Genomic DNA, 24,162 nt, shown 5'->3' with positions numbered 1-24,162 from the left:
AATCCAAATTATCCACTATAGAAAGGTCAAATTGTCACGATAACTGCTCAAAAATAATCTAAATGGAAGTAAATTTTGTGTGTGCGTGTGTGTGTGTGTGTGTGTGTGTGTGACACTAGGTAAGTCTGCTCAAAAGTGTTCTTTCCCATGTAACTGCTATAACATTTAACAAGCAAAACTACTTTCTCAAAAACTTCTTTCTCCTATGTAACTGCTACAACAAGCAAAGCTTTAAATTAAAATACAAAAGTTCTTAATTTTGTAGTAAAATTGATGATGGATATGCTGTGCCCTTTATTTTTTATACGCAAGTAAATGTATCTATGATGAGATGTATTTTTGTGAAGTACTAAGGACTATTTTGTGTAATTTGCAATTTTTTTTTATGAGGGATATGTATTTCATTTTTTGAATTGGGTTGGATTCAGTCAACTCAAGAAACAACACATGATCCCGATCATGTAATAACATATCCAATGATTGGGTTTGAATAATGCTAAGGTGACATCAAGATTGTATCTCACATCGCACATCTTGATGTGAACGTGAATGGGAACCATAGATGATTTTCATCGAGATACAAGTGAAAAAGCAACTATGGTTTCTATCCACTTTCACGTCAAGATGTGCAATATGAGGTACAATCTTGAGGTCACTCTAGCACGACCCAATAGGTTTCTATAAGCGTCCAAATAATGTATATCTCAATCATACTTATCTTAACCATTGGATTTAATATTTATATGGTCAAGAATCAAGATCTATGTTACTTCATGGTTCTTCTTGAGCTAATAGAACCCAACCCATATATAAAAGGGTATTTTTAGACCAACTACACACCACTCATGCAAGAGAACGATATCCAGCGATTGGGCTTCTATAAGTATCCCAATGATGTATATCTCAATTATACTTATCTTAACTATTGGATTTTGTATTTACACAGTTAATATCGTGAATTAGGTCATGGTTCATATTCCTTGAGTCAATGGAACCCAACCCATATATGAAAGGGTATTTTTGGTATTTCAATTTCATTTAAGAATGCTTAGTTTGAAAATTTTTCAATGACTGGGTGAGACAAAAGTTAGGGCGGCACTTAAGTGGAAAAATCTTTTATTATGAATCTATTAAGTAATTTTTTGTTTAATAAATATTAAGTACCATATATTTTCTTAGGGAGCGACCAGTTGCATACACTACAAAATATAAGGTATTTAGAGGCAGTTTTAAACTGCCACCAATTTTGTCTAAACCGCCTCCAATATATATAAGGGCGGTTTAGTCAAAACTCCCATTATAGTGGCGTTACTAATTACTTTTATTGGCCAACTAAGGGTGGTTTTAAAATCGCCTCTAAATGTGATTTAATGGCGTTTTTTATATTTTTATAGGCTGTTTGAAAATCGTCTCTAATAATAATAATTTAATGGCGATTTAAAAACAGCCTCTCAAGAATATGATTTAAGGACGATTTTTATATTGTTAGTGGCTGAATGAAAATCACCTCTAATAATAGTAATTTAAGTGCAGTTTTAAAGCTGCCCCCTAAATAATGTGATTTAAGAGTGGTTTTTATATTTTTAGAGACTAATTAAGTAGCAATGTTATTTAAATACAACCTCAAACTCAATGAGACAAAGAGTGGAGAAAAGGATTAGGGGGACAAAGATCATAGCTTTCTCCTTGTCTAACAAGCAAGACAGATATAGTTTATTGCAACAGAAAAAAAAATATCAATATTAACCTACTACAGTCCAACAGATTTTTGTGTAATCAAGGAACTATATGATATGAACATTTAAGCCAAATTTTCTAAAGAGCACGACCCATGTCACTGATTGCCAAGAAAATATGTTTACGAGGTAGAAGGAACAAAACTTGAATTGCAAATACATTTTAAAACAAAAAAAGACAAAGAAGAATAAGAACCAAAGTTGACCTCAATAACATATAAAATATAAAGTGTAGCTCTCAATTTGTTCTTTTTCAACACAATTTGTGAAACTAAAATTACATAATAGCTTAATAAAAAAAATTATTATAAACTAACAGAACTATTTTCTCTCTTATTTGTGCAAGTGTGAGTTGTTGACCATAAGAAATATGATGCTAGTGCAAGGGAAAGAGACATTACAAGAAGTTTGTATCCATATGTAAAATCAGTACACGATCGCAATGCACGATACTACCTAATTGCCGTCTTTTGTATCTCCTTTTCATCCTGTTTAAATCATAGATCGCCCGACAAAGTTAGTAGTGCATGAGCATTAGAGAAAATAACAACAATGAAAACTCCATTGATTGGTAGCTAATGACTTTTATATGTACACATCTCCACATGTAGATGGTAAGATAAAGTAGTAATATTTTTAGTCTTGTTTAAAGCAAAACATGATTTCTTACACAGACACAACTAAACTGAAAGTTCCCAAAAAAGGAGACCAACCCCAGACTTTTATTCAAAATCATTCTTTCTTACTAGAGAACACAAAACAAAACCTCAATTCAAAGGAAAGGGAAACAATTTCATATTGTCCTCGAAAACAACTTACCACTTATCTCATCCTGAAATTTGAGGATAATTCATATGGGTTTGGCTCCATACCATTGGAGCTTTTGGGTGAAACTGGCTAGAATGTGTCTAGGGGCACAATATATCTATGTGGCCATGACAATCTTAAACAATGGTTGGAGTGCTTTTGGTAAAACAAACTAACATCATGCCACGTGAACTATGGTTCTCACCCAATCAGTCCTTGAAATCATTTGCTTATAACTTCACAAATAGTGCAAAAAAAGCCACGACCTACATAGACAAGGACTTAATTTTCTACGCTAATATTACCTTACTACTTTTGGTGTATTGGTTGTGTTCATATCAAGTCCATAGTGATCTCCTAAATGGTGACAAATGATTGGATAGTCCAAATTAATACAAATATGCACCAAACTCACATTGAAATCATTGTACTAACTTTGAGATTCTAAAAATAATTGTATTGACTTTAAGACCATATTGAAAATAAGTAAAACAATGACTTAGTTGAGTTAGTAAGTGGATGGGCCAAATAACTCCACCTAGCCCTCCTTTACAGAGAAGGGTGGTAAGGAGAGAATTATGATGCCCAAGTCCAAAGTTGCGAAAGCTCGAAATACAAGAAGAGTCCTATAAAACAAAAAAAGAGAAGCCCAACTTGTATATGCTACAAATAAAGTATTTGAAGGCCCGATAATAGAGAAAACATCCAAAAGTTTTTAAAGATCAATTCATATGAACTTATGTGGAGACTCAATTTGATATACAGAATTGTAAAAGATAAAAAACAGACCTTGCTACTAGTGTCAAACCTAGTCCAATTCAACAAATAGTTGATTATCTTTAAAGTCCTACTGACAGGGCTTGGTGTGCCCATTCTTAAATCCATTAAAGTGAGAAGTTTAGAGTGCTTCACACTTTTTAATCCAATTAGCACCCCTTATAAGTACTCTCATAGAGAACTTCATGGAAAGGAACATTGATCAACTCTTGTGATTCAATTTGAACTGTAAAATTCCAGAATTTTAATAAAAAGAAAGATACCCATAATCACAAGCATGAAGAATCAGATTTTCATAAGCAATTTTTTCTAAAAGAAAAGCAATCAATGATCATCATATAGCATTACTAATGCACAAGCACCAAATGGAATTCTTCTCATGAGACTAGAATGCAAGATGAATATACTTACATCCCATGCATGTAAAATGTCAAACATAAGTTATTATCACTTAGAATAGTTCCTTAAAGTATAGATTCGTCGACTTTTCCTCAAACTCCTCACCAAACAAAAATAAAAAAATAAATGGGTACTTAAGTATACTTATTTCAAATTATATAGTAAAGCTACTAAAACATCATTGTTTTAATAGTAAAGTAACTTCTATTTCAGATTATATAAAAGAATTACCTCTTGATCAGGTGCATCAAGCGAACTACTCCTTGATTCATCATTTTCACTCCCCCTTTATCCGGGCTTAAGATCAGAAATGTAAAATATTTAATTTTACATTGGTGGAGTTAAAAAATGTATACCTAATAAACAAAAAAAGTATGAGTTAATAAGAAGTTAAAAAAAAAAGGATATAGTAAGAAATATAAAATATGATATATGAGATACTAACAATAAAAAAAAATATGAGGTATTAACAAGCAAAAAAATATGATATGAGGTAGGAAAAGTGTATGAAATCTTACACCAACATATTAGTGTATGTGTAGTTTACAAATTCCAAAATAAAGAGTAAGATATCGGTGAAAAAAGTAATTCTTACCTATTTTGAAATAGTTTAAAAAACCCCAAAAGTTACCGATGTTACTTAATATTTAAAACAAAATAGTTTACCAAAGACATTAAAAAAAAGAGTAACTCTTAAAAGTTACGATAAATTAATCATCATCCAGAGGTTGGGTAAAAGAGTCAGGTGGAACCGAGTACAAGTTTTCAAATTGCAAAAAAAAAAAATATATATATATATATATATATATTATGAATTATATTATATTACTTTATTATAAAACTTAAACAATAAGAATAAATACTTACTAATCGTTCCATTCCCATAAATAAATAAATAAATAACATTTGAGCTCCTCATGAGCCTCCCTATTAGATTCTTTTTGTCGCGCAGCCTCGACCTTATCAGCTTCTCTTTGTTTATCAATTTCAATTAGTTGATTTTTTTTTAAATTTTCACTTTATCCTTCAAAGTAATTAGCTCCTCGATATCTGTGGATGAGGAGGCACATTGACTAGAAGATGATCCAAACAATGATGTTGAAGTCGAACCCAAGTCATACACACAAATACGACTAGGTTTCTCAAACCGCATAATCTTAGCAAATATGTCATTTGGTCCGATAATGTCTTCAGAGTTCAGTGGTAAATCTTTCATGAGTTCTTTCATCTCATCCTACAAAAATATTTATGAGTTTAATTAATTTAATCAACAATTATTAACAATGATTAATTATAGTAAATAATTGACATTTTTCAATAACGTAATTGCACTTATAATTTTCTTAGCAGCAACATCATCTACTAGCACGTTATTATCATTGGTATGGGTCTTGATAAATAATTCTACCCGACTAAGTGGACCCTTTGTTGGATTTTACTTTTCTTATTCATATATTAGAAAATAACAGAATAGTAATTAGTATAGTTACATATGTAATTGATATATCAAACAGAATAATAACTATATTTATACTCAATAGAATATTAATAGGATTGATATACCTCTTCATGAAGTACATGTGAGAAACTCTTCGAACCAAATATATGAAGCATCGTTTGGTGGGAACGATTTTCCCGATTAGTAGTACTCCGATGCTATATCAAGATCAATTAACTAATTAAAAACTCAATATGTAATGTTAACAAACTAAATTCTCTTACACAAAATATATCTGACCCAATTCAGAATTCCAAAAATTAATCAGCGTGATTCATTACTCAAAAGGAATATCATCTGGCCAGTTTTGAATTAGAGTTCTATCATCATTAAATACATCATAAATACAAGCCTTCAGTCTGTGCTTATAGTCCTTTCTTAACTTGTTAATTTTTTTCATTACGTGCTTACAATGTTGAGAACATATATGACAAATTTATCTTAGAAATCAAAGAAAAATGTAAAACTATTCTAAAAAATTTATAAAAGTATATCGATAAAAAAAAACCTATATAATTTTGTTAAAGATATTTAACATACTAAAACACTCTACCACACCCGTTCTTTAGCATTCTTATCAATTATCTTCCATGATAAGACATCTAATCTGAGTAGATGTGGTATCTAGGCAAGACACCACAAAAACTAAATAATTTTTTAGCATGCTTACCATAAGGTTGTCCAGCTTTGTTGAAACGTACTTCTGGTATTCGATTAGGTTCGACATTAAATATGTTAATGTATCGTGTCAAGCCTCGTCTTCCCTTGGGGGGCGTTCCTAAAGACACCTCATCAACTTCATACTTGAGTGAGTCCGTCTACATTTGCAAACAATGTTAGAATACAAATATAAAATCAAAATGAAAATTAATTCAATATTTATTACAAATTTAAGCAGTAAATAATTATTTAAACAATGATATTGACATACCAATGAACACTTAAATTAAATAATTCATTGCAAAATATGAGCTCTAACTTAGTGATTTTCAAAATTAAAATCATTTGCATCATCAACAACATCAACTGGATGAGGAGGCGGTTCAGATAACAAGTGGGGAGGTGTATTGATAGTAACCCCAAGTACATCATCTCTAACTCAATTGACATCACCATCATCACTCTCTTTAAAGACATTTCTATCAAAACCATCATCAAATGGATGGTTCTCTCATATATCGTCTTCATCATTAATAATTTCCACATTCATGTCATACAAATCTCTCAGTTTAGTATTTACAACAACATTCCATCCTAAATCAATAAGATCTTCTACATAGAAAACTTGTCGTACTTGCGAAACTAATGCAAATGGTTCATCTGTGACTTTATCTCATTGAAATAAAAGTTGTGTGACGTTGATAAGTGTAAACCCATGATCATCAACTTTTATTATTTTTCCTATTGTCGTAACATCAATCCAATCACACTTAAACAATACAAACTTAAGACTATGAGAATATGTCAATTCAATTATATATGATATATTATTAATCATGTAATGGGTCTTTTATTTCTGGTGCTTGTATAATTTGTAGTGATTGTAGTAACCGCAACACCACTATTTTGACTTTTACGTCCCTTTTCGTTATCCGATACACGAAATCAAAAATCGTTCTAAATATATCCCTTAAATCTTTTCACAAAACTTTGTGAACCTAAGCTTAAGCTTACAATTTCATCTGACACTGTTTTATTTGATTTATTCAGTAATTGCACCTTGTTGAAGTGAAAAAATTAATTTGATACATTAGCAAGATAAAACATGAGTCATAATCATATTTAATCCATTTCACTTACACGATCCTTAATCCAATTAGGTAAACATTTCATTTTTACAACGTCTGCAATTCATGAGAATTCTTGTTTGAAAACTACATTCTAAGATAACGCATATGTTGTCTACACAATCACAAAACTAAATTACATCACGTACACTTGTGTATAATTTAAATGCTTCAAAAAAAATTCTTACTCTATGTAACAGGTAACATTTTTGTTATTGAACAGTATGTAACAATGTACATGTTCTCTTTCCAATTATCTTAAATAAAATGTAATGATGCCTCCTATCACACAATCATCGCAATTTCTAATTGGTCTTTTAAACCTTGTCTCAACATTATGTAGATATCTTGAACAAAATGTAAGACATTCCTTAGCCAAATATCCCTCAGTTATAGATCCTTCAGGCTGAGATCTGTTTCGTACATAAGATTTTAATCTGTACAAATACCTATATAAAAATAAACATAATGTATATGAGATAACTATTTGAAAGCAATTTGAGCTAAAATCATAATTACTTTTAATAGTATACACCTTTTGATTGGATACATCCAACGATATTGAACAAGACCACCTAATATTGCTTCTTTAGTCAAATGGATCGGCCGATCTACCATAATGTCAAAGAATGCAAAAAAAAATATCCGTTCAAAATTCATAACATGAGCGCAATGCGTTCCTCAAGTTGATGTAATTCCTGAACATTACATACTTTGCTACATAATTCACGGAAAAGACTACACAATTCAATGATAATTGTAACGATATTTTTAAATAGTGATTGTCTAATAGCCAATGACAACAATTCTTGCATTAAGACATACGAGTCGTAACTCTTCAAACTAGTAATTTTGCACTCTTTCATATTGGCACATCTTGTGATATTAAAATAGTACCCATCTGAAACCTTCAAACTCTTTAGTACCTTACAAAATAATTATTTCTCGTGTTTCTCCATGGAGAAGCAAGTAGTTGGTAAATAAACTTTATTCGTCGTAGACACTATATGAGGGTGAAATGTGTCCCTCAAGCCCATTTCTACCAAGTCCAAACGAGCCTTTAAGTTGTCTTTTGATTTATTTTTGAGGTTCAACAAAGTACAAATTATATTATCACACATATTCTTTTTAATATGTATCACGTCCAAATTATGTCTTAATAAATTGTTCTTCTAATATGGTAATTCAAACAATATGCTTAACTTCTTCCAATTGTCTGACATTACGTCATCTTCTGTTTGTCTCGATCGCTTCTTCCCAACTTATTTTCCAAACTTAAACGCAATCCCATTCAACAAATTTATAATGTCATTTTCAAATACACCAAATGGTGAAGTCTTATCTTCTACCGTGCCATCAAATAGATATTTTTTCCTTTCGAAACTTATGGTGTAGTTTTAAAAAACAAAGATGGCCCATGTAGCAATGTTTTCTTCCTTTATTCAAATATCGACTACATGTATCCTTATTGCAAACAAGACACGCAAGTTTCCCTTTTGTATTCCAACCTGATAACATAACATAACCAAGAAAGTAACTAATGATCCATATTAAAGTTACACGCATCTGAAAGGTCTTATTTTTTTATGCATCATACATCGTTATTCTGTATTCCCACAATTCTTCTACCAGAGACATCATGTAAACATTTATGTCATTTCTATGACTATTGGGACCGAGGATCAATAAGGATAAGATCATGTTTGACTGTTTCATACACATCTATAGGGATAAATTATACGGAATAAAAATCACAAGCTATGTGCTATGAGAAATGTTCATAGTCCTAAAAGGGTTGAAACCGTTGCTAGCTAATTCAAGCCTTATATTATGACCATCTGAAGCAAATGATGGATTCTGATCGTCAAAATGTTTCCATGCTAATGAGTTTGTCGGGTGCCTTAACAAGCTATCCTTCGTACAATCCTTGTCATGCCATCTCATATTAAAAGTAATTTTGGTTGACATAAACAGTCTTTGTAGCCTTGATTTTGAAGGGAAAAATCGCAATATCTTAGTCGGATTTTTGTTCTTCTTATCCCTTGGATCATCTCTTTCTATTTTTCATCTTGAAGGACAACATATATCATGCAATCGTTAGGGCATGCATGGATCTTAGTATAGTCGAAATCTAAATCTGATATGATCTTTTTTGTCTAACTAAAATTTTCTAGCAATGTTGATCCATTTGAAAATACCTCCTTAAACAATTCAAGTACCATTGTAAATAATTTGTTACTCCATCCATTAAGACACTTTATGTGAAATCGTTTGATGATGAAAGATAATTTGATATGTTTTGTACAATCAGGATATAACTCTTTTTCTCCATCACATACCAGATTGTAAAAAAATTTAGCTTCTACAATTAACTCACTATTTATTGTATACATATGACTACCCATATCACAATTTGTGTTGGGGATTCTAAAAATATCATTTAAAAGATCTCTCATTTCATCTCCCATATTTTACACGTTTGATCTCACATCTAAATTCAAATTCCGCTCTCTCGATGATGATGATCCAATATCTTCACCGTGGAAGAATCATCTAGTATAATTCTTATCAAATCCAAAACATACCATATGATCATATGCATTTTCTTTACTTTGATATAACACATTGTTACATTTCGGGCATGAACATTTCAACTTCCCATTAACGATGGCTCCAAGCTTAAATGCTAACTTAATGAATTATTTTACCCCTTTAATATATTCTTGGCTAATCCTAAGACATTCAACAAATTCGTATAATCAATATATAAACGATGTGACATTCCTACATTAAACTTAATAAACTATCAAATGTAAACATACCTCGACTTATGAATCCAACTCTTGTCCAGTAAGGGTGTGTTTGTGAATTTAACATCCGTCAAAAAAATCGACACTAAAATGGAAAAACAAGAAAGAGTTACATATATTCTTTTTTTTTTTTTATAAATAGAGTTACATATATTCTAACTTATATATCACAACATTCTTAAAACTTCATACTTGCCTTCAAGTAAAAGACAAAATTAGTTATCGTCCATAAAGTATTTCTAGAATTACCTAAGGTATGAATCAACCACGTATACCAAACTCATTACTATGGCTAAGCAATAAAAAATTTAAAAGTCAAACATCTATACAACATACCTATTGATGTTCATAAGATCAATGAGAATAGAAATCAACATCACATCAAATAAGGAAATTATAAAAGTACCCCACGAATTAATTAAGGCAACCTACACAGCCAAATTATTTGGTCTTATGTAGGTTACAAATTTTGGAATGTGTTGATTTTGGGTGAAGATGATCTTTATGATGAGTAGATCATCCCACCAAAAATTAGCCCATTTCGAAAATTTTAACCCCCCTCAGAAGCTTACATCCTATTCAAATAGGCATTAAAAAATCTAATACTTTTGGAGGTCATACTTCTTTTTTTGGTACCTTTTGACTAAGGCATACGCCTTATGGGAATATGTTGTAGTATCTTCTTTTTTTTTTTTTTTGAAGTATTTTACATAATAGGCTTTGTAATTATATGGTTTCCCTTGTTATCATGGTTCAAAGTTTCGTGCCATTTCAAATAAAATTTGGATAGATGAAAGAAAATTTTGTTAAAAATAGAGAATCCCTTTAAATATATTCTAGAATCATAGATTTTCTTATGCCCCCCCTCTAACATACGCCTCCCTACTCTCTCATCACAGAACTGTAGATCATTTTCCTTAGGATACAAAGAATCATTAATCTTTTTCTTTTGTACCTCGAGGCAAATGATCTACGGTTATGTGATGGGGGCGTATGTCATAGTGGAGCGTCATATCAACACTACTCTAGAAATAATAGAGACAATTCTAAATTGAAACAAACTCCAAGTAAGTATAATTTAATCCAAATAGAAATAAAATCATATTTGTAAAAAAATTTAAAGAATGCTCTTCAAGTATAAATCATTGAATCCGATAAAAAAAATCATACGAAACTAAGCTAGAGTAAACTATTATAACCCATTGATTAAATGCTCAAAACAAATTAATAGAAATGGTCAACCATCTGATTTGGGGTTGAGCAATTAGTTCAAGTAGAGAGAAATAAAACAAGAGTCGGATCTCAATATCATAATCAACCAAGGAGATATATTGAGAAAGAATTGGAAAAAAATTATATTATTCCAAACAAAGATAAATCTGTAGTTGGAACAAGTTATCAACCTCCTTTAGTAGATTTAAATTCTTACTTCAACTTAGATAAAAAAGAATTCATGAATATGAAGTGATGTTCATGTTTATAAAAAATTAATATAAGACTTTCCGAGGGGGTGACTTAGTGATTAGTGAACCACATAGAAGCAAGACTTATGAATTCCATGAAAAATAAATACCAGTGATCTCGCAATCTCTTGTTTTAAGATTTATATGTTCTTGACATTAAAATTCATAAGAATCATAAGGTTGGATACCATAGTTTGTTACAAAGTTTACATTGATAAGGTATTTCAAATTTTTGGGATTCAAGATTGTTGTTCACTTGGAGATGTTCTCATAATTAAAGGAAATGCCTTTGTGGAAAGTTAGTGTCCCAACAACAAAGTAGAGAAAGAATAAATTAATGCTGAAAGGGTTTTTCTATTTTTGCATTGACACTTTTATTCCTCATAATTTAGTCAAGTTTAAGAAGATTTTGGTGTCTTTGCTTAGTTGAGTAGTTTCATATTTCTCGTATTTATACTACTATAGGACCAACTAAGGGCTTATTGTGAACCAAATGCTTAGTTGCTTGCAAGTACATAATCATTGTTATAATTTTTACTTCTAACACAGTTTCTTGTATTTCCACTTCAGTCTTAGGATTTTTAGAAAGTAAAGGACAACTAAAAGTACAATCATGATTAGAATGGGCATGCTAGCTAGGTCAACTATCATGCTTCTAACATTGTTATGGTGTTCTTGTGTTGTTTTTGGAAAGTGTGATCTTGAGGATTCAACTTGATTTGATTTACAAGATACAAAAGGAGTAAACTTGGCTTACTCTAGCTTAGTTTGGATTGGATTATTGATCAAAATAATAATTTAGTTTCTAATTGAGTTATTGTTGCACAGATATGCATATAGTTCACCATGAAGGTGACCGATCGAATTGTTTTGTGACTCTCACATCGATTTAGTTGAGTTAAGTCACCTCAAATTGATTCATTGAGTTTTACAGTTGTGATTCAACACACTTTCTGCTCAAGAAAATGTGATTACAGATGTATTGCTTACATTAGCATAGTTTCCTTGTTTAACTTTTGACCAAATTGTGTACATGAATTATAACATTGCTTAAGTTTTTTTTTTTATAAGGGTGAGGGGGGGTAGATTTTTACCAAACAGAATTGAAGAGAGAATATGTAGAAATCAATTTTTAGAAACACTTTATGTGGGTGAATCTCATGCTTATTTTTCTTTCTATAGTTTACAGTCCAACATTTCAAACTGCAAACATGCAAGTGTCTGTAGTGCAAAAAAAATTTGGTTGCTAGTATATAGGGGCAATCCAATTGGAATTGCTAACCTAATGTGTTTTCTACTCATTTCAATCAGAATTTGTTCATTTTATTTTTAGCTCCTCCCATCAGTGAGAATTTTTTATGTGATGTTTGTTGATTTATTTCATTTCTCGTTTCCATCCATGGAAAAAAAAACAACTTTCCAACTTTTCTTATAACAACAATAGAAAACAAGACTACTAATTAAGTAACAATAATAGAAACTTCAATAAATGAAATTAAAAACAAAACAACTACTAATTGAGTAATAACAATAGAAACTTCTAAATTGAAAACAAGACATCTACTAATAACAACTATTTGAACACTCCATCAATCAATAGCAACTAAAACATATAAAAGTGCACACACATATTTGAACAACAAGAATATAATACAATCCAGCTGCAAGATGTGAGTCTTATAGATGTATTTGCAACTTAGTTGCAAGTTGCATGTATTATTAGCAACAAAAAAAAAAAAAAAATACAAAATACAAAATCAGATTTGTACTTTCATAACTCTATCAAGAAAATTATATTGCCAATAAACAGCTCAATAATGTTTATACCATAACAAAGCATCTAGTTATAAAAAACAAGAGAAGTAAACTAAGGTACTAATTCATCTTACACTTTCTTTTGGATTATTCAACAGATTCAATAACTCTTACTCAATAGATTTCAAATATTGGGATAAAAATCACTCAATTTGATAAACAAAATATCTTTAAAACCCCCAAAAAAATTCACTTTAATTACAAATTCAAGGCAACCTTTTGTGTTAATGGTGTTGTAATTCATACTCGTTTTTTTAATTGAAATGGTCCAATATGATAGTTAGGATTAGTGATATATAATCCTATTATATGCCATAACCAAGGTATATGAATTAGCATATAGCCACTCTTGATGCAAGTGTTCAGGGGAAAAAATAAGATATATTATATTGATGCACCGACTTTTACTAAGAGCACCCCAATTCATACAAAGACTGAGCAAATGTTGGGCTGCTATTAGTAAAAGTTGGTGTGACAATAGAATCTTTCAAAAGTAATTAGGTTACTTTTTTTTAGATTCTGAAAAACTAATTTTCAGAATTTACAATCTCATTTGGCTTTACTGATTTTTGAAAATTTATTTTAGAATCTAGAATCATAATAGTACCAATGAAAAATATTATACCCGAGCACAAAAATATGAAAATAAGAAAGAAAAAAGAAACAAATTTCCAAAATAATGTATTCTTTTCAGATCTGATCTAATAGAAAAAATAATATTTTTTTATTGGTCCCAATTTGATCTTTATTCAATTTGATAACAATATATTTAAGATTTAATGTACATTACATATATAAATATCATCTATAATATTTTATATTCAAATACATTATAATATTTTATATTCAAACACCTTCGATTTTTCTTCAAAAAACAGCACAAATTACTATCAAACAGAAGCAAATAACAAGAAATATAAAAATGAAAATGAAAAATGAAAAATAGAGCAAGAAAGGGTTTGAGAAGAGGGGTGGCTACTTACATGATGTAGAGAGAACAATACAACGAAAGTTTAGGAGATTTGATTCTCTAGGATCAACAAAATACTGTAAATCAAATTTTCTGAATAAAATAAAATAAAATAAATTCGAATTAGTGTTGTACCCTAACGATAAAAAAAATCATTCAAAACCAATTGATACAGAGAAAAGGGGAAAAAATTTTACATGTCCAACTCTTGACAGATTTGGATTTTGAAAAAAAAACACCCTCCTTTCTTCTTCTTCTTCTTCTTCTTCTTCTTCAACCTTGAGAAATCATTAGAAAATTGGAGCATTAGAGAATGGGACGGAGATATATATTGAGAATGGGAGAGAGAGAGGGAGGATAAGAGGAAATGAAAAAACTTACTGCCAAATTGGAAACCGCGAAGGAGCCATATTGAAAATGCCTCGATTCGTCATCTCTATAATGGTGAAGCCTAAATTTGGGTTTCTAATGGCAGTTCACAAAATGGCCGTTGGAAACGCCTTCCAACGATTTACCGTATCGCCTATCTCGACGATTCATGAAAATCGCCTCAGATTTTGCCATTAAACTAGCCTCAGATCAATCTACGTTGGATCTTCCACGATATTTCGATCGAAACTACCTCCAAAACCTCGTTTCATTTGGTTTATCTCAACACTTCAACGAAACCACCCCAATTATGAGCCTCTAAAAGCCCTAGTTTTTTTTAGTGATATTAACCATAAACAATTACACTCCAAACACTTAAAACAAAAAAGTTGTACTCCTATTTTTTCTTCTTCTTCTTTTTCCTCCGCCAAGGGCGGATTTACATTGGGGGTTGTGGGGGCACTTGCCCACTAGAATTTTCAAAGCCTTTGGATTAGTAAGTTATTGCAAAAGATTTTAGCAATGGATAAAAAATTCTACCACTATTGTCCCGACAAAAAAACATATATTCACTCTTAATTGTCCCCACAAAAAAAATTATACTTTTAATTGCCCCCACATAGGCAAAATCCTGGCTCCACCCCTGTCCTCCCCTAACATGTCAAAAAAAAAAAAAAAAAAGATAATAATAAAACAAATTGAAAATGCAAAGCTAACCCTTTACATTAATTTCCACACAACGGTTGATTACCTTAAAGAAGTACAATTAATATAGTAAGATAAAGAATAAAAATAAAATCATAAAAGGGTTTTTTAGGCTTGGAGTGCAACCAACAATTTGGTGGTATGCAACTAGTCTGTCCCATTTTCTACTATAAGAAAAACACTTTCTTTACTGACTTGATACAATTTCAATCTTACTAAGGGTTGTTGGGCCCACATGGATTATCACATTGGTAATCCAGTGGACATCCTTCTAAATTTCACTTAAAAACTCATATCCAAAAAAACAAAATTCTAAATAAATAAAAACTGTTTTAAGCTTCATAAGATATTGAAAATGGAGGCTATTGAACTCAAAAATTCAATTTAATGGTAAAAAATAACTCTTTTAGGAAATTTTCTTCCTCAAAGTTCTTCAAATTTTTTCGTCTACATCCTTACAGAATTGGATCATATGTTTTGATGCCACAATGTGAGCAAACGACCCTTAGTAAGATTCGAATCTTACTGAATTAGTCGGGCTAGTCTGACTCTTTTAATAATAGGACTGGGTTACCATGCCACGAGAGATTACCACCTTATCTTATCGAGTCCGACTTTGCAGCGGACTGTCCTTTTTTTCAAGTGTAAGTGTGTAACCCTATCCTTTATGAACATGCTTCTCATTATTTTCAAATTTGACTACCTACATTTTGATGAATATTTGAGGCACCTCCCTACGTTCTCAAACTGAAAACAACCCCTTGAATTCGGTCTTCTCTTTATAAAATGACGTCAATGCCCTCATCTTAAGCATCATCGTCATCATTTTCGTTGTTAGGGCTATCAATAGTTTAGATCAGACCCAACATCCAATCCGTTTCAATCAACTAACTTTGACTTTGGATCTAGAATTTGGATTCGGATAACGATCAAATTTAACCCATCAAATCGATTTTGGATCAACCATACCCAGATCCGATAAAATGTGTTTTAAGTGTTTAAATTATATTACATGGGTTTATAATAATATAATATTATATATAGATTCTATTTAGATTTTGGATATCAAATTGGGTTTGATTCAATCGAGATCTGATTCAATTTATTAGATCTGGTTTGAATAACTCTATCTGGTAAGATTCAAGATCTGATACATATTGTATTTGATCTTATCGGATTGGTCCCAATGCAACAATGATCCAATCTAAACCCAATGCATTGACAACATAGTCGTCAACATGATGATGACCATAAGGATATTGAGGTCATTTTCATTAGTTTACAAGAGTAAGACCAATGTAAAAAGGTCTTATCATCAGTTTAAAAATAGAAATGGTGGTATATCAAATATTCAACAAAATATGGGGATCATCTCAAATATTCCTTATCGTTACCGTGTGCTTTGGAATTATAAAACAATTAGCCATCGTGTGGGTCGCACGTGAAAGTCAAAAACACCGTGTCAAAACAACGGTTTCTATTTCATCATCCACACATCGTTTTTTTCTGGTTGGTGGGTCTCTTTCTCTCTCTCTTTTCTCTTCTCTTCTGTTTTGTGTTTCTTCAAATTGATCTTCCTCGATTCTCTCTTCTCACAAGACGCGAGTCCTCCAATCTTAATTTTGGGTTCTTTTCTTTCCCTCTTAATCCCCCCCCCCTTTTATTTCGCATTAATTTATTAGATGGTCATCCAGATTTATTGATTTTGTGATGAAAATCATGTTTTAATTCGATTATTTCTGCTTCTGTGGTATGATCATGTGTTTGAGTTGGATCTGATTCATATTGGTTTATTTATATGATTTGGTTCGATCTTTATCTTGGGGTTTTTCTTTTTTGATTATTTTGATGGTTTCGAGATTCCCAGATTTTTTTTCTGAAAAATTTAGGAGTTTTTCACTGCACATTGGACTAATTTTTTTTTTTAGATAATTTGGGTTTTTAGATTAAATTTTGATTTTCTGTTCTAGAGATTCAGCATTCGAAACCAATAAGATCAAAATCGCTTTTTTTTTCCTTTTCTTTGTTTTTTTGTTTTTTTGTTTTTTTTTTGGTTTTTTTTTTTGTTGTCTTTTTGGTGATTTGGGGAGCTTTCAGTGATGTTTGCTGTAATTTTAGGTGTGGTTGAAAGATAAAAATTGGATTTTATAGGTTCTATAGACTCAGCATTCGAAACCAATCAGATCAAGATTGTTTTTTTACTTGTGATGCGGGGGATTTGAGCTTGTGGGGCTTTTAATGATGGTTATTGTAATTTTTGGGTGATTTAAAGACTAAAATTAGATTTTCCTGTTCTAGAGATTCAGCATTGTTTATTACAACTTTTGGGTGTCTTCAAAACGGATTGGATCAATTGCTTTTTCGCAATTTGAGCTGATTTTGTCTTCCAGTGATGGTTGTTGCAAATTCGGATGTTTCGAAAATCTAAAATTGGACTTCTCAATTTAGAGATTCTTCATTGTGAATTTGGACTTCTGGGTAGCTTTGAAACTAGAATCGAAATAACGTTTCTCTTCAATTTGAGCTGTTTGAGTTTGTGGGGTTTCAGGGATGGTTAGCGTAAATCTAGGCACTCTTCATTATGTATTGGATCACATATATTGTGCATTCGTCCACCGAACAAAATTAAGCCCACTGTTCTTCTCTAGAGGATGGGGAGGTAGTAAGCTAGATCAGTTGGAGAGCATGATCAAGCAACTCTTCCCTAATTTGACTGATCAGAGACGCCCCCCTATTTTGGTTCATCCAATTTGGAGGACCGTTTGGGAGACGAAGTCCGCTTGCTTAAGAGAAGGTATCTTCAAGACTCCATGCGACGAGCAGTTAATTGATGCATTACCTCCTGAGTGTCACAATGCAAGGGTTGCTTTCCTCACACCAAAACACGTCTCGCCACAAAAGATGGCTTGTGTTGTCCATCTTGCAGGTAACTTAACCATCTTATTATTACTTACAAGTTTGTGAATTTGGTTATTCTATATTAGTTGCTAGGAATGAATTTAATTGTTAGTTAATATTTTATCAAATTTTTTGTTTGGAGAATTAGAATAGTTGAATGATTGAAGAATGCATCATGTAGGTGATCCTTGTTTGAGATTCTTACTTTAGCACCACTATTTGAGCCATTCTATGACTCACTAGAACTTGGATGTGTTACAAATAGACCTGAGATCTTTTATATAGAGAAACAACTAAACACTAGATTAATTTGTAGGCAATGTGGGATTAAACACATGGTATTTTAAATCTACCCAACTCAACACAAAATAATGGTTAAACATAATTCTAACAACTATCTTCAACATTTCTCCTCAAGTTGGAGCAGAACGGGTGACCATGTTCCAACTTGCCTGTAGTTGTTTGCAACTTTTTTCGTCCAACAGTCTTGTTGGCTTCAGCATTTACACGCTTCAAAACTCCCATGGAACTTGCTAGGGTTTACATCATCTTGGCACGAAGATTTGCACTCAATGACCACAGCACAGTGCTCGAGCGATGAACTATTATTGATACACACCAATAAACCATAAATCAACCAAACACTTGGTCAATTAAATTACATTGCACTTTGGCAATTCAAGATGGTGCACATTATAACAACCCATAGCACATAAGTCACCTAGATGACCAAACAATGAAGACACTCCCCCCTAGATGATGCACCAACAATGCCACAATTATAAGATTAGTTTATAGGATTTCCTAAGAGAAGTGAAGGAAGAAGATATGAGAACAAATGAAAGAAGAAGGATTTTTATACTCGCAAAACTCAATCACCAAGAAGAACTCTTACGTTTTGATGTAACTACTACCATGAGGTCAGGAGCGGAACCAGGATTTTATTTATGTGGGGGTAACTCAAACAGACACAAATTTTAACATTTCGTGTGGGGGAAATAGCGGTGGGTTTTGTTTTCCACCGTTGTTATCCATCACAATAGCATAAAAGTTCTTGTGGGTGCAAGTGCCCCCCACTGTAAATCCGCCCTGCCATGAGGAATAGCACAAATGACGAATGATATCTATGATGTACAGAAACCACAATTGAATAAAACTGCAATGGACAACAATCATGTTTTGATATGTTGCATTGAAGATGATCAATGAAAATATTGAGCAAATAGAGAAAAAAAGGCTCAAGTCTACTGGTCTCGGTGATATCTCTTTCTAGATAAGTAGTGTAAGAAAAGATGATCGAGTGATCCAATACGATGTTAAGAAAAATAGTTTAACTAAATTGGATATATTGCGAAGAGACCTAAGCTCCTTTATGTAGAAGAGTAACCAAGTACAAATGTAACTTGTAGAAAATTTGGGATTAAACTCACAACATGCTAAAACTACCCTACTCAACCTAAACTATTAACTAAACATGATTCTAAACAATTATTTTCAATAGAATGAATACATAGATGCATTGTGGCTGTTGGAATCACTCTTTCTACTTCCAATTAATTGTGACTAACCCAATTTTGGATCATCTTTGGTGCGTGTAGCTTACATTCTTGAATGAGGATTAACAAGAACTCTCTGAAATGTTTTGCATCTTATTTCCATGAGCTCTCTTTCTTGGATTTCAATTTAGACAGTGAAATGGGTTTTCCAAATATTCCTTTGTTACTTATCAAAAATTCAAAATAAATAAATATGCCTTTGTTTGTAGAATCACTTCAGTTGTTTTTCTTATTTTAGGCACTGGGGACCATTCATTCGAGCGGAGGTTGCGTCTAGGTGGGCCATTATTGAAGCAAAACATAGCAACTATGGTGCTTGAGAGGTGAGTGTCACACATGCATAGGTAGCTGCTCTGAAATTAGTAGGAAAGGTTGTCTTTGGTGACTTATTACAAATTGTTATGTTCAAGTTGAATGTATTCCTCCAGCCCTTTCTATGGACAGAGACGTCCTACACTGCAGTGGGGATCAAAGCTCCTTTGTGTAAGTGATTTGCTTCTACTGGGGAGAGCCACCATTGAGGAGGCTCGCAGTTTGTTATACTGGTTAGACACTGAAGCGGGATTTGGGAAGACTGGTGTATGTGGGCTTAGCATGGGTAAGAGTCTTGCTTAATTGTTGTTATAATCAAGGTTTAAATTCTCTTATTAAGACAATGCCTAGCAGGAGGAAACCAGGACATTCCCGAAAGAAATTTTTTATTTATTTTTCATTCCAATCTCAGTCAAAATTGGAATGTCTCACCAAAAAATTCTGAGATGTTATCGAACTTTAATCATGATGATAAATATAATAACACTCAAGTTACTATATTTTGTTGATAGGATCTAAATAGTCCCTCTGGAACTTGCAAAATGATCTAAGTTTTGGAAGTGATTGGATCCTTATTTAAGAGAGCAGCTATTGGCACCCCAACATCTACTTATTACACACTAATTAGAATAAAAAAAAATAAGTCGATGGATAAGAATAAGTAAAAGTTGGGTTGCCTATAGAAACTCTCTCTCTGTTTTTCCTTTTCTTTTTAGATTTGTTAGATTTAGGATTTTATATGGGCATAATCCTAATTGTAAACAACTGTTGAAATTGTTTGACTGTGTTATAATGGTTTGTAATGTTGAAGTAATAATTGGAACTGAACTTTTATCACATTTGAAAGGTGTGTTTTAATCTTAATTAGGGTGTGATAAATAATGTAAGAAATTGGGGTGTTATAAGTCAAAGTTGGGGTGCCAATGAAGCTCTCTTATTTAAGCTAGTAGCTTTTTTGATAGATCAACTTGTGAGAAAGGAAACAAAACAGTTATATACAGGGTCGGGTTCTGTTTACTCAAAAAATATGATTCAATAAATGACACAAGTAAACAAAAAATCTAATGATTGGAAATTATCCTCAAGATAAATATCATCAGGGTATGTATTATTGAGATATGCATAAAATCTCATCCGTTAGATTTCGTGTTTACACCGTCAAGATCTTGTGTCATTTCTTGAATCATATTTTTTGAGTCAACGGAACCCACCCCTATGTATATATATATCAAATTACACATGTTTCAACTTTGACACCTCTGTCCTATTATAGGTGGAGTACATGCTGCAATGGTTGGATCCCTGCATCCTACACCAGTTGCTACGCTTCCTTTTCTCTCTCCACACTCTGCGGGTGTTGCATTCTGTGAAGGGATACTAAAGTATGCCACTGCTTGGGAGGCATTGAGAGAAGATGGTGCGGTCCAGAAAGCTGCATCAATGACCCTCGAAGAAGTGAGGGAACGGATGCGATCCGTATTGTCACTCACCGATGTCACTCGCTTTCCAATACCCATAAATCCTGAAGCCGTTATATTCGTTTCTGCCACTGTTAGTTCCAAAACTTATCATTGCTATAATCATGCTTCGTTTTTATTTGGATGATTAACCAAAACATTCACTGAAAATTGAAAAATTACCAAAAGAGGCACACTGTTCATTTTAATTCCAAAATCGGGAATTTACCGTTTTACTGATTTCGGAATTAAAATATTTTCATTAAAGTGGGGAAAATGTTTACTCCTTTATACAATAGAATATAATTTTTTTTTTTTACTATGCATTCTAAAAATATACCGTTTTGGTATAAAGAAAAATGGAATTCCATAAACGGTAATTTACTATTTTCATAATTAAAATGAAGTAGTCTGTTGTTTTGGTAATTTTTCAATTTTACTGTGCCATTTTGGTAATTCCCCTTTTTATTTTCTAAAAATATTGTCTCATTATGTTATTACCTTATTACTGACTATGGTACCTCTATCTTTCTATACAACTTTCGGGTTTAAGTATGATGGGTACATCCCCAAACATTCAGTGTTAGAGCTTCAAAGAGCTTGGCCAGGTTCCGAAGTGAGATGGGTGACAGGTGGGCATGTATCATCCTTCATCCTCCACAACGATGAGTTCCGAAGAGCAATTGTTGATTCTCTTAACAGATTGGAATGGAAAGATTCTTCTTCTTTGTGACATTTGACGAAGCTGTATTCTTTCATTTGAGTATTGTTCTTCTCCTCTAATTTATTGCTCTCTGAATAATGAATTATAGCTGATCTCCATACACCCCATCAAAAACAAACAAACAAACAAAAAAATGATAACAAAATGGGTGTTTTGTGAATTAAATGTGTCCTTGTATGTTGAAAGAAATCTTCCTTGTTTAAAGGAATGGCCTGAGCAGACAGCATACAATAAAATGGTTGATTATGATTTAGGTCAGTGTTAAATTTTTCTCTCATTCTTATATTGATGAGTTTGGATTGAGCATAGAAGCAGGTGCAGCTGCTTCTGTAGCCGAAATTCATCACTGTGGGATTTAATCACCTCCATGTTTCTTCTACTTTAGTTAAGCATACATTGAAGAAGAAAAAAAATTTGCGAAGAAAAACAATATTTTGATGAAGAAATAGGTAAGTATTCATATGCATGCAATTTGAATAACAAAAAACTCTAGAAAGTCGATGGTGGGTCCCATTTAGAATCATACTTAATGGTGGGTTCCAAGCATGGTTTTAAATCTGTCTGATACTGAGATGAATCGGTCTCGTTTAATAACAATATAGATATACATGGTGTTTCAACATTCACATCATCTCGCGAGATAAACGAGATGTCTCAAACATGGTTTAAAATTTGGTTTCGTTTTGGTTTGTGACCGAAACGTTTTGGATTTTCAACATTTTGAAACGATACATCTATAGAATCTAAACATTTGAGGTTTCGGTTCCAAAGTTCTCATTTTTTCTTGTGATATGGTTTTTCCGATGGAGAATCCTCTTCAATCAAGGTTTCTCAGGTTATTTTTCGATCTCTGCTGTTGTCACCATAAAATCTTCCGTGCCAAAGTTTCAGGTTTGGTCAACTCAACTTCTTCATTTTCTTCTCCATTTTTTGGTTTTTAAGATGAAGATTTGAGATGGTTCGGAATATGCCGTATTTTAAAAATGATAATATGCTCTTGACCTCAGTCTCCCTTCAAAGACTTAAGGGATTTAGAAAAAGATTCTTTTATATTTTAAGTAAATATTTGAGAAAGCCTTGTATTTTCAAACTAATGACATACCCCTTGACATAGGTATCCTCTGAAAGACTTGATAAGAATGTTTCAATAATCTGTCAGTATTGTTTCGGTTTTTGAAATATTTGAAACATCGAGACTAATCGAGATGTTAAACCATGGTCTTAGACGATATTTTGAAAATCTCAACTGAGTCAATTGGGATTTTGTAGATTTTTTAGATTTCAAATATTTATTATATAAATAAATTTGATTTTGTGACCAAACATTTCCTAATCTATCTTATTTTATTACAAAATTATAATTATTTTAATTTAACAAATCATAATTATTTTATAAAATAAGATGAATTAGAAGATGCTTAATCACATCATATTTTTAGGGTCCAACTAGTTGCACACCAATATTGTTGGTTAGACCCCAAACTTAAAAATGCCCCTTTTCTATAACCTTGACTTAAACCTACTTCTTGCACTTCATTGAAGTAACTCTAAGCTTTAGGTTTTATTTATCTTCCACCGGCATTTGCTAGTGCACTATTTTTCTTGTGATTGATTTTACTTGTGTTCTCTTTAACCCCAAATTGAGGGGTACTATTTTTCCCTTAAAATTCCATGATCTCTAATCACTTCAAAGTGTCAATATGAATCCCAGCAAGTTTTTTAAACCTCACTTTAAAATCGTCAACAAAAATCCTCCCTTGATTTATCAATCTAGAGGTGATTTTGAGGATTTGTGATGCCTATAAACATACCAGATTACACAAAAAATAATTATGTGCGTAAAGGTTAAGGAAGAATAGGAAGAAAAAAATAAAATAAAATAAAGGGCATGCAATATTTTTTATTTTTGGAGTGCAATCACCAAAATGGAGTGTAAAGGAGAATGTATAAATGGAGTGCAATAATTAATGGGTGGTGTGCAACTAGTTGGTCCCTATTTTTATTTAGATGATAAATAAATATTTAAATTACACTATAAACCTTGACTTGGCCAAGTTTTACCGACTTGATGGATAATGC

General features: G+C 32.0%; 2 protein-coding genes across 3 annotated transcripts; one reads left to right on the top strand and one right to left on the bottom strand.

Annotated features, from left to right (window-relative positions):
* Window positions 1-1,934: 1,934 nt before the first annotated feature.
* On the bottom strand, window positions 1,935-14,783 carry LOC147400505 (uncharacterized). Its single transcript, XM_086444521.1, has 8 exons — window positions 14,444-14,783; window positions 14,260-14,340; window positions 14,076-14,155; window positions 9,827-9,899; window positions 5,888-6,035; window positions 5,283-5,375; window positions 3,951-4,075; window positions 1,935-2,224 (listed from the first exon to the last, which is right to left on the bottom strand). Exons 1-5 carry the CDS (start codon window positions 14,494-14,496, stop codon window positions 5,996-5,998), a joined length of 327 nt encoding a protein of 108 aa, XP_086300647.1. The 5' UTR covers window positions 14,497-14,783; the 3' UTR covers window positions 1,935-2,224; window positions 3,951-4,075; window positions 5,283-5,375; window positions 5,888-5,995.
* A 1,823-nt stretch (window positions 14,784-16,606) lies between these two features.
* On the top strand, window positions 16,607-22,336 carry LOC147400504 (alpha/beta hydrolase family protein). 2 transcript variants are annotated; one of them, XM_086446206.1, is made up of 6 exons: window positions 16,607-16,762; window positions 17,685-18,062; window positions 19,829-19,913; window positions 20,019-20,188; window positions 21,176-21,453; window positions 21,913-22,336. In XM_086446206.1, exons 2-6 carry the CDS (start codon window positions 17,687-17,689, stop codon window positions 22,090-22,092), a joined length of 1,089 nt encoding a protein of 362 aa, XP_086302332.1. In that variant the 5' UTR covers window positions 16,607-16,762; window positions 17,685-17,686; the 3' UTR covers window positions 22,093-22,336. The 2 variants fall into 2 exon arrangements, with proteins under 2 accessions (XP_086302332.1, XP_086302331.1); XM_086446205.1 differs by lacking the exon at window positions 16,607-16,762 and having other exon boundaries at window positions 16,778-18,062.
* Window positions 22,337-24,162: the final 1,826 nt, after the last annotated feature.

Source organism: Akebia trifoliata, chromosome 6 (assembly GCF_017979445.1).
Source record: "Akebia trifoliata isolate Shusen 1 chromosome 6, ASM1797944v1, whole genome shotgun sequence".
NCBI lineage: Eukaryota > Viridiplantae > Streptophyta > Magnoliopsida > Ranunculales > Lardizabalaceae > Akebia > Akebia trifoliata.
Note: the sequence above shows the minus strand (reverse complement) of the source record. Positions and strands in the feature narration are given on the sequence as shown.